This window comes from Xenopus laevis, chromosome 9_10L (genome assembly GCF_017654675.1).
Source record: "Xenopus laevis strain J_2021 chromosome 9_10L, Xenopus_laevis_v10.1, whole genome shotgun sequence".
Lineage (NCBI taxonomy): Eukaryota > Metazoa > Chordata > Amphibia > Anura > Pipidae > Xenopus > Xenopus laevis.
This window is the reverse complement of record NC_054387.1, coordinates 92,135,660-92,148,173: the sequence shown is the minus strand read 5'-3', so window position 1 is coordinate 92,148,173 and position 12,514 is coordinate 92,135,660. Positions and strand designations below refer to the sequence as shown.

Below are 12,514 nucleotides of genomic sequence, written 5' to 3'. Positions count from 1 at the left end.
GATGCTAAAAATCCGATCTGAAAATACTCCAGATCAAATCTGTCAAGGTTATGTAGAAGTCAATGGCAGATGTCCCTTTTACAATTTGAAGATGTTTCTTGACATTGTGTTCTGCGTTGGCTAATCCGAAAAAAGTCAGGGTTTTCGGCGACAACTTGAAAAAATTGTATGATTCAGGCTTCAAATTTGAAAAAGTCATACAATCCGAATTTTCATTCTTGTCAAGACTATTACTGTTTTTCAAGCTGATTATTTGATATTTAAGTTAAATTTCGTGGATGGGAGTTTGGTCGATTTTGTTTTAATAAAAAAATGAGAAATTCTAGTAAATACCCCCCCTTAAAGACACAAGGACACAGTCTGTAAACGTCTTTTTGATAGTTATTAATTTAATTGTAAAGCAGAAATATAATCAGTGGTGTTCTACAAGAAACTGCGGAGTAAAACAGACGTGACAGAAATAAAATCAATGAAATAATAATTATTTTAAATTAAGTCAAGTAGGTTACTTAGCTTATTGATTTTCTTAAATCACCTTATTATGTTTTTTGTCCACAGAGCCCCAGATAGCAGATGGGGAAATACTATTTGAACTATATTCACTAAAGCATTATTGTTTTCTGGTCTGAATAGTTTCTGGATAACTTACTATATTAGAAACATTTTAGATTTTACACAGCCCATCTATTTACCAAGTTTTTTTATACTAAACAATTCCTTTAAAATTAACAGTTTATTGTGTTACATTCAAAAAATATCCTGAAGAATATATTGTATGCATGTGAAATGTATGTATAATTTTGGCCACTGAAATTAAATTCTGGCCCACGTGTCATTAAAGCTTAGCTCAGAAATATATGATGTTCCACAGGAACATGTAACAAAATAATTCATACTAATATATGAATCAAAACCACTGTAAGTAATGATCCTTGATACTTTTAGAAATTACCTCTCGCTGGTTCTTTCAAGAGTAGGTGTCACTGTGGCCTTTACAAGTCTTCAAAAAATTACCTCTCGGGATCCACCAAAAAAGGTGGGGTATATATTAAGAATGCAATTATGCTAGAAGGCCTCTTGGGGCAATCGTACACTAGTTCTCACTAGTAGGCAATAAACATTGAAAAATACCCTTCTATAGACAATGGCAACTGCAAAGATATTCCTGTGCCATAGTTGGTAAGATGATTATCTTGCAAAGATGTGTAATCGAATTTTAGTCTATAGAGGGGTGTTTTGTCGCTCCGCTACGAGCAGAAAAATCGTGACAAAACACAAAATGAGCCAGAGCCCAATATATTGTCATGGGTTTCATTCAATATTGGAGTGGCATTGTCCCTGCCAAATAAAGTTGAGGGTATGGTGGGGATTAATAAATAAAAGGGGAAGAGAGGGGAAAGGCTGTTACATTATTAGGTAGCTACAACTGGTCTCATACCTGTTCTTAATATGGTAGTATATTGCTAAGGTAACACTGCAAAGAGAAAAAAAATGATAATTATTATGACATATACAAGTGTGTAAAACATGGAAAAAATATGTCACATTGCTGTGCATTCTATTTTTGCATATGGCCTAATTTTTGAAAAAGCACATCCATACTGATGCTAGAATACAAAAGAGCCCAACAAATGAATGTTTACAGTCTACAATGGTGGTTCCCAAACGGTGATGCCAATTGCCCTGGAGGGGCCTGTAGTAGCTGGGGGATGCTAGTTAGTGTGAGTTTCTCTTGCGCTTCACGCTGGGAGGGATTTTGGCTAATAGTAAAAATAATAGAAAAAATAAAACTACATTTAAATAAATTAAAATGTTGAAAATATAGGGGTGGGCTGGCGGTACCATAAATAATAAAAAACGGACTGGGAACAAATGATAGGCTAAAGAGAGAAGTGGTTAGCATAAGGTACACATTATTAGTATTTAGAACAATTGCTTCACTATATTCTTTTCTTCCTTTTGCCTTGCCCTGAGCGCATGTGATCTATAAGATTGGTCTTTGAAGTTCAGACAGGACTATTTACAGACTTTTATACTGTATTAAAGGTAATTCTTCATCCCTTTCAATAGACAGATACACACCCTATACCATAATGTTGTTTTTCTTGTAGTGCCGTTGTCAATCAAAATTTGCCACTGTATTGGGTTGAAAAGAAACGACTGAACTGTATGTCACAGTATGTAAAGTGCACATTGCGTACTCTGCATTTTTTTTTACTAATCACACTGCTCGTCTGACCACTCTATGCATGATCCAGAGTTAATACAGTTAGGCCCATAAATATTTGGACAGAGACAACTTTTTTCTAATTTTGGTTCTGTACATTACCACAATGAATTTTAAATGAAACAACTCAGATGCAGTTGAACTGCAGACTTTCAGCTTTAATTCAGTGGGTTGAACAAAAAAGCAGCAACTGAAAGCTACTGCAGTAAAGGCCTAGCAGAGCATTAAAAAAGAGGAAACCTAGAATCTGGTGGAGTTCAGGCTGTCATTGCCAGCAAAGGGTGTGCAACCAAGTATTAGAAATGAACATTTTATTTTCAGTTTTTTTAATATGTCCAATTACTTTTGAGCCCCTAAAATGAAGTGATTGTGTTAAAAAAGGCTTTAGTTCCTCGCATTTTTATGCAATCTTTTTGTTCAACACACGGAATTAAAGCTGAAAGTCTGCAGTTCAACTGCATCTGAGTTGTTTCATTTAAAATTCATTGTGGTAATGTACAGAAGCAAAATTAGAAAAAAGTTGTCTCTGTCCAAATATTTATGGGCCTAACTGTATATTCGTAGTTTAGCATTCAAATAAATGTTTGTGAACTGCCAGTTTTATTATATAACACACAAGAGCCCTGAATATCCTTATAATACACAAAAGCCATGAATATCTTGTAAATGATATCCTTAAAAACGGTGAGTTCTGATGTCATCAGCAATTTGTGTGTTATAATAAATAAAGTACCCCCAGTTGTAAAATATGAGGATATTAGAAGTTACCTCTGAGTTCCATTACCAGTATAAAAGCACTTGGCCTTTGGCATTGTGTTTTTATATGGTCATGCAACTCCTCAGTGACTTTATATTTTACAATAGGGGCTACTTTATTCACTATTTAATGCACAAATGCCATGCATAAATTATATCCTTATAATCGGTGAGTTCTGATGTCATTTCTGTCACATGACTCACTGAAACTTGTGTATTATAATAAATAAAGTACCCCCAGTTGCAAAATATGAAGGTATTAGAAGTTACCTCGGAGTTCCATGACCTGTATAAAAACACTCGCCCTTCTGTTTTTATATTGTCATGAAACTCCTTGGTAACTTTTATAAATAATATCCTTATATTTTACAAGAGGGGGTACTTTATTCACTATATAATACACAAAAGCCATGAATATCCCGTAAATTATATCCTTATAAACGGTGAGTTCTGATGTTATTTCTGTCACATGACTCATTGAAATTTGTGTATTATAATAAATAAAGTACCCCCAGTTGTAAAATATGAGGATATTAGAAGTTACCTCGGAGTTCCATGACCTGTACAAAAACACTCGGCCTTCGGCCTCGTGTTTTTATATGGTCATGAAACTCCTCGGTAACTTATAATATCCCTATATTTTACAAAAGTAGGTACTTTATTCACTATATATTTTATCTTAAGTTAAACCAAGCGTACTGGAGCGGATCTATAGGAGTACAAATTTACCTGATTTAAATCATAATGAGAGAAAATGCAGAGATTAGCAAAACTTTCAGTTCTCTTAAATTTTACACAAACAGTAAAAAGACTATATTCTGAAAATATATACTCACTTTGAATTTGATGCCAGCAACAATATTAAAAAATATGGGACAGGGCCAAAAAAAATAAATAAAAGAGTGGAAATATTGTATAATGCTAAAAAGAGCAAATCCCAGAATTAAAAAACACTGTGCGGGCAAATATTACAATTTAAGAATAATGTTACTCAACACAGTTCACTTAGAGGTGAAGCACCCCTTTAAAAGCAGTTTCAGTCTATTACTATCCCATTCTTTGACTTTCGAGGCTTCTAGTACCACTGAAATATTATATCAGTATTCGCCTCACCTTCAGCCAAGACTCTGCTTGTTCTGTGAACAACAGTTGTTAAAAGGGAAAGTAATATAAGCATGAAATGCAAACCTTGTTTCTTCTTTCTGTTTGTGAAAAGTATAGTAAAGCACAGGCAAACTATTTTTAATTGCAAATTTTGTTATATTCTCCTATCTAGACCACCTTTTCTATGCAAGTGATATATCTCTTTTAAATAAAAAGGTCTAAGCAATTATATTTTGAGGAAAAAAAGCAAGTGTATTATATAATAGATCAGCTAATCTTTTTCATCGATAGGCGGCTTGCTTTATATTTAAGAATGAAAGGCCCTCTTTTGTATACATTTTATGTACCACCTGCAAGTATTCAGTCACTTACCATTTAATTGTGCTTCTGAGATTAGGCTGACTGACTGTGCTGTCATCTAGAAATATTGTGGAGCAGGAGCTGTACTTCTTTGTAAGCTGCCCAGGAGATACCTATTGAAAAACAGGGAGAGAGGGAATCCATTAAACCTGACCCGGAGATATTTTAAATCCTGTTTGGTCCCAGATAAGCCTGGATACTACTACAGTAAACCCTCAATTTCACATACCTTGAAATTGTGGGGGTTATTTACTAAAATTAATTTCTCTCAATTTTTTTTATTAAAATAATGTCGGCCTAACTCCCATCAATAAATTTAACTGATTTATCAAATAATCAGCTTGAGAAAGTCAGTGCAGTCAACAAAACCAAACGAAAATTCAAATCACACTACTATTTCAGAATTGACGCCCGAATCATTATTTTTTTCCTGATTATCGTACGGAACCCAACTCAGATTACGATATCTTCAAATTGTAGAAGAACATCTGCCATTGACCTCTACGTGACCGTGACAGGCTTCTGCTGGAGTATTTTCAGATTCGGATTTTTAGCGGCTTTGGGGTTTAATAAATCTCTAAAAATAGAGTTTCCAACTTTAAAAACTCAACCAGAAAAAAAGTGAGGTTTAATAAATAGGCCCGTAAATTATCCCTAATTTTACATTGATTTCTGGTCCTCTACTATATTTATATATGTTCAACTCTGAATTTTGTAGGGGGAAGACTCAGTTATTTAGTCTATACATTTTGCAGTAGACATACAAGAAAAAACTAAAAAAACAAAACAATCATGAGATTCTTACATATCTATGCAATAAATCCCTTGTTCTTAAACTGTAATAATGGTACTTTGACTCCTGGTGGCACCAAAGTACACAAACCACTCAGAATTATAGTACAACTACATTGCATATTTGTGAAGAGTAGGTATTTGTACTTTGTAGAATGAAATTACGATGAAACACCAAAGATTCTTGTCTCAGAAAAAAACATTTTAGGGAGAAAAATTTTGATTTTTTTTTTTTAACTTAAATATTAAAAGACAAATAAAAAGGTAAAATTAAGCATCAAAGCTGGTTATAAACATCTTAGTATTGGCATGAATTGGGGGCATAGCATGATTATTACAATTTTCTAACAGGAGTGTTGGGAGGTAAGCCATCTACACTATAGGACAGACACAGCACAATAATAAAGTGGCATCACTTTAGGAGGAGAGTAAGGCACATAAAGTTTTTTGTTTCTTTAACTAGATGCTTTCACCTCAACCAGATAAAGAACCAAGGTAGCCGAGACCACCTGATATAGCTTTGCAGCTATTCTGCCATATCTAAGATGTTGCAGGACTGCTTCAATATTAACAAAGGCTTGATTTCACACAAGACATGCGCATTTTAAATATAAACATGCCTGTGATCCAATGGGATTAGTTTCCTCTCGAGAGCTATAAAATGCTATCAATGCAAAGTATTTTAAAAGAGCAAAGCTGCTGAGGTTATATACATGTATGGGATCAGTTATCTGGAAACCCGTTATCCAGAAAGCTCTGAATTACAGAAAGGCTGTCTCCCATAGACTACATTTTATTAAAATTTTTAAAAATGACTTTCTCTGTAATAATGAAACTGTACCTTGCACTTGATTCAAACAAACAACGATATAAATAATCCTTATTGGAAGCAAAACCAGCCTATTGGGTTTATTTAATATTTACATTACTTTCTAGCAGACAATGTATGAAGATCCAAATTACGAAAATATAATTTTTCTGGAAAACCCCAGGTCCCATCCCTCACGCTACATTGGCTTATCACTCAGAGCTAAACTGTAACTTCTGAAATGATTTCACTTCTGTTTCAGTTACTTATGATTGAGGGGTTTGAGACATCTTATGTTTACGTAAAAATATATTTTTTAAACAAATGGAATTCATGTTTATGCATTTAAAAATTCTTCTATGGTACAGGTATGGGATTTCTTATGGAGGAAAGCTCTGAATTTACTCTATTTTAAGCATATACCGGTAATTTAGATTACAATTATTTCAATTTTCTCTGCAATAATAAAACTGTTGCTTATAATTGTAGGTAATTAAACTGCCTGAATCTATATGTCTGTGGCAATATAGATTGTTTTTGTTTTTTAATTAGACTTAAGGTATGGTGATCCAAATTACAAAAACTCCAAACACCAGATAACCCAGGCTGGCCATTACTGTTTCACTAGCTGACAATGTGGACAGTTCTGCAATGCTTGGAGGCTATATATGTTCCAGTCAAAGTTTTTAACAAACTTTTTAAAAAAAATTGTAGAATTTCAACCAACAGAACATTAAATTTTAAAATGCAATTATATTTTTAAAATTGTATTCTTTCAAATGACACATATTTGTTACTTATTTTATTCCAAATGACCTTGAGAGGACTGCAGCAGATAAGGCACAGCTCAACGAGTGCAACATAAAACATGTTAAGAAGTACCTTTAATGGCGTCAACAAACGCACCAACTGTATCCATATCTGCAGAACCGCAATTGTAGCTGCATTTTTAAATTAACCATTGGAGCACTGACAAAACATCTGATTAGGGTTTAGTCTTTGCAATTATGAGGCAATATCAATATGAGTGATGTATATTACTCAGCTATTTAGTTTGTAAGCTCTTGTTCTCCATCTGTTCTATTAATGTACTGTTTTATCATAGTAATCTTCCAACTTCTGTTGTACCAAGGGACGGAATTTTTCTTACCTACGTGGTGGAGGGGTGGGGGCGATAATGGAAGCCAATGTTTATCACTCCCTCTTTTTAAACCACACCTACTTTAAAGCACATCCATGTTACCACCAGAACTTTTAAGACCATGTCCACATTAATGGTGGTAGCACACCAAAAACCAAATGGTTGGTGCTCACTGCAGGGATATCACTTATCACTCATATGTTAAATTTATTAAGTCAAATAAAGACATACCCTTAAAGGGATACTGTCATGGGAAAAAACATTTTTTTCAAAATGAATCAGTTAATAGTGCTGATCCAGCAGAATTCTGCACTGAAATCCATTTCTCAAAAGAGCAAACAGATTTTTTTTATATTCAATTTTGAAATCTGACATGGGGCTAGACATATTGTCAATTTCCCAGCTGCCCCAAGTCATGTGACTTGTGCTCTGATAAACTTCAATCACTATTTACTGCTGTACTGCAAGTTGGAGTGATATCACCTCCTCCCTTCCCCCCCCCCAGCAGCCAAACAAAAGAACAATGGGAAGGTAACCAGATAGCAGCTCCCTAACACAAGATAACAGCTGCCTGGTAGATCTAAGAACAACACTCAATATTAAAAACCCATGTCTCACTGAGACACATTCAGATACATTGAGAAGGAAAAACAGCAGCCTGACAAAAATCATTTCTCTCCTAAAGTGCAGGCACAAGTCACATGACCAGGAGCAGCTGGGAAATTGACAAAATGTCTAGCCCCATGTCAGATTTCAAAATTGAATATAAAACAAATCTGTTTGCTCTTTTGAGAAATGGATTTCAGTGCAGAATTCTACTGGAGTATCACTATTAACTGATGAGTTTTGAAAAAAACATGTTTTCCGATGACAGGATCCCTTTAGATCCATATGCTTCCTCCTCTATTGTGGATAACACAGCAACCCACAGCACATTATTAAACACTTCGGGGTCCCCCTAACAAGTATTTCCAAATGCTAACAAACCCCCATTAGACTCACATCCCCCAGACAGAGCATGGCGCACACACAGGGAGCATAGGGCAGGCAGAATAGAGCAGGAGATACGGTTAGGTTTCTAAATCACATTAAACTAAAACTGGGTCAAAGGGTTGGGAAGGTCCAGCTAGTGCACGCTGCACACAGATTCACTTCCCCCCTAATTTACATATGCAAATTAGGTTTTGGATTTGGGTATTTGGGCGAATTTGGCCAAATACTAAAATTGTGAATTTGGTGCATCTGTAGCAATAACCATGACTAGAATCTCTTCATTTAAATGCTAATATCTTCAATCTGTTAGATCCCTTATGATGCTTTACAAACTCCCACATTTTTGTTTTTAATTTTCAGATGTTTTACCAGAAGATTACTAATAACAGTGGAATGGAAGAATGAAGAGTAGTAGTGCCATTAAAGATGGGGGTGTAAAAAGAACAATTAACAATATATTGCAAAACTAAAATACAGCCTTACTTCTCATGGAGCCAGACAGAATTATTGATATCAAGATAAACAAGAGTGACAGATTTAATATTACCTGGTAGTCATTAACACTGATAAGGGATTGGGCTAGGTACACTTACATGATTTATGTGATTACTCTTCCTCTTTTCTCTCACTGTAAAAAGAACCCGTACAAGTATGGTTACTGCAATGCAAATAAGCAGTTTCACACAAAGTTCCATTGAACAAATTAGAAATACATTTATACTGACACATTTCCAACACATTCTCGATGTAAAACATGTCAGGATCACTTGAAAACACATTTTTAATTTGTCCTTCCCAAGCCTCTATGCTGGAAATACAGTGTGTATGGGTGGAGGGTCAAAGATAAAAAAAACAAAACAAATGAAAGGTCAGTATAACTTTGTTTTAAAACAAAGGCAAATAAATCAGATGAATATGAAGTGAAATGACACCCAATATGTAGGGGTGATTTTGCTATGTAACAAACTATACAAATGTGCAGAAAAGAAATGTTCTGTGCTTCCAGTAAGCAATAGTAGTAGTAGTAATATGAGTAGATTTGCAGCACTTCTGTCTAACTGTCACAAAAAGAAAAACTGCAAAAGTTGCATTGAACAAACAGCAGCTGGATTAGCAGCAGTCCTAAATAGGTTTATATAACGGCCAGATAAAGGATTGTAGTCTTTTATGCTGAAGCCTCTGGTCTCTGCTGGCTCCTGTGGCTGTGCATCGGCCTGGGTGCAGACACATGGAGCAGATTTCGCATTGAAAGTCTAAGTATGCATTGTTTGCAAGGAGATTAGAATTCTCAATCAACTGCCATAAATAAGCATTTTAAGGGCCAGGGCACACGCTGCTATTTTGGGAGATTAGTCGACCCAACGACAAATCGCTTCTTCTTCGGGTGACTCTCACCACACTGCCTTCCCACCGACTAGAATGTAAATCGCCAGCGGGATGGCAGCCGGATTGCTTCAGCTTTCTGAAGTTGCACGAAGTTTCCTTGTGAGGCAACTTCGGGCGACATTGGAAAACTAATCACTCCGAGTACCATCCCGTTGGCGATTTACAATCTAGCTGGCGGGAAGGCAGTTCGGGAGATTAGTCACCCGAAGTAGACGCGATTTGTCGCTGGTCGAGAAGTCTCCAAAAAATAGCAGCGTGTGCCCTTACCTTTAGATACATTTCTTTACAACATGAAAATAGACAAAGAGTGTTGCATAGACCATAAAAAAACCTTGAATTTCATCTTTCCCAGGTGTGACATACCCTGAAAGGACAACTACAGCAATGGTAACAGCAAAAGCAGAGTTTTGTGCTGTCCATAAAAATGAACAAAGATGAAGGAATAACTGTGTGTCAAGAAGCAGATATTCATTATGGATATCTAATGAAACAAAGGTTTTTCCATGTATGGGCTTCTGCATTGACAGCTACAGAAAAAAATACCTGAGAATTCTTGTTCTAGCCCAGTGATCCCCAACCAGTAGCTCGTGAGCAACATGTTGCTCTCCAACCCCTTGTATGTTGCTCTCAGGGTCCTCAAAGAAGGGGCTTATTTTTGAATTTCAAGCTTGAAATGAAGTTTTAATTGCATAAAAACGAATTATAGTCCCAAGTAGAGCCTCTTGTAGGCTGCCAGTCCACACAGGGCTACCATATAGCCAATCATAGCCATAATTTGGCACCCCAAGGGACTTTTTCATGCTTTTGTTGCTCCCCAACTCTTTTTACATTTGAATGTGGCTCACGGGTTAAAAAGGTTGGGGACCCCTGAATCTAGTCAATGTCATATTTAGAAAATGTCATATTTAGCAGTAGAAATGTTACCGCATTGCTGTTATCTTTGAACAGCGATAATCGTCCAGTCCTTGATAAAACAGTGCAAGACTGTACCTTCCCAGAGAGAAAAAAATTCCATGTTTAGCATAGGTTGGAATTCAACTAACAAATGATTTAACCCTCATGCCACCCAAGGTTTGCCCTTCATTTGCATTAAATGTTATAATTTTAAACACTGTGCTGTTTTATTCTAAAAGGTATTTCCTATTTACCAAAAATATATATACTTGTGTTTGTATATACAGATTACAAAAAAAGAGCAATCAATTCCACTCAGACATCAGTTTTATTGCATATATATATTTCAGATATCCAAATTGTAGGTGCTAAATGCAAGCCATGAAATAAAAGCACATATGAAAAAGTCTCCTGCCAGTTCTTGCTCTAAAAAGAGTATAAAGGGGAAAGGTACTGGGCAAGTCTGCCTTCAGAAGTAACTAGGGTTTTATTATTGTTGACTGTAGTAAAAGACATGGAAGGGGTTTGAAACACTGTTTACTGTGGCATGTTAGACAGTGAGAGAAGTAGATGTTACAATGAGTTAATATCAGCAGCCTTCCTAATCATGGGATACTGCCTGAAAAAAAAAAAAAAAAAAAAAAAAAAAAAAACTCAGGCAGGAGTGATGGTCTGGTCTTATAGATAAAAGCAGCAAGTAGAAGGACAGGCATGCAAATTATATGCACGAGCATCCCAGAACAGCAAATGACTCCATTTCCGACCTTACAATTCCTTCTGTAAACCTGCTGCACACTGCTACGTAGAAGAATGGGGCCGGCGACCCCTTCTTGATCTGAATGTAGAAGGACTTCGCAATGAGTCAATCGCTAACTTCAAAGGTAATTTATGAGCAAGCTACTGGACATGTTTAACACATAACAAATAGGTATTAATCTACATATTGTTATATGAAATTCAGTTGTCTAAAGGTGAACCACCCACCCTTTAATTTACAAAAAACTTTATATTAACATATACTGAAAAGGTTGCTAATTATGAAAACAAGCCATTGTTCATTATTTGGGTAAGTATTCCCTTTGATAAATATAGAATGTTAACCTAATATGAATTACTATGCTATTATATTTTCAGATGCAAAGGAAAGTTGCAAATGTACAAAAAGTTGCAGAGAGCAACTGGAGTTACATTTAAACAGGGAAAATCTGGGCAACAATGCCATCTTGAAATACATAAAGAAACTCACCATCAGTTTGGGATTTGCTAAGGAATATTGTGCTTGCTTGTGGATGGTCAGATGGGTTGCACTCATCGTTGAAATCTGTAAAGTTTCAAAGAGAAGAAACTTAATCTACAAATTGTACTTCACCAACAATCCTACCAAAATAGGATGACAGTAGCAGTATGACAGTTACAAAGGTAAAAAGGTTGATCAGTTTTTGCCACTTGCCCAAATAAAATCTAACTGCAAAAATATTTACACACATTAGTAAAGATATAACTATTACACGGAGATTAAAAAACCAACCACTTTTTGCCCAAGTAAAACCTGCCTTATTCTTGATGAGCCAAAAAAAAAAAAAACTCCCACGTGAAAGTCTCAAACTGGGTCAGCCCCATGATTAAATTTACACAAGGGTGGTTCTTGAAACGGTCTAGTTTCACACTGTACAAAGCACTTTTTGCACACTTCTGCCTTTGGAGTAACCTACTGGTAAATAAGGCACTAGAGAAGTTGCTAATGCACCCTGTGTGTTGTTACTCTGCTGCAATTGTGACCCAGTCACCAAACTTTCTGAACCTTGCTTAACGACTGCTATAGATAAACACGCTCTCCAATAACCCTTTTACATTCAATACATGATACAATACTTCTAGGTGGAAACAAATCTTCAGTAACTGCTACCGATTTATATCCCTGGTTAAATATAGTGCTTCTAGATTGCACCTATCAATGTCCGCTCAATATAGTGATGAGCTTCATGCTATAAATGCCTGCTCCAACATTAGAAGGATTGATTCATACAGCCAGCTCAGTTCAGGGTTCTGATGT

The 12,514-nt window shown here is 35.7% G+C and overlaps 1 protein-coding gene across 2 annotated transcripts in view; it reads right to left on the bottom strand.

Annotated features, from left to right (window-relative positions):
• Positions 1-12,514, bottom strand: part of ccnyl1.L (cyclin Y like 1 L homeolog) — a 43,768-nt gene that overhangs the window by 19,082 nt on the left and 12,172 nt on the right. For both annotated transcript variants that reach the window (NM_001091347.1, XM_018234246.2), the window contains 4 exon segments: positions 1,439-1,474; positions 4,460-4,560; positions 8,775-8,809; positions 11,708-11,782. In NM_001091347.1, the coding sequence (NP_001084816.1) occupies positions 1,439-1,474; positions 4,460-4,560; positions 8,775-8,809; positions 11,708-11,782 (247 nt within the window).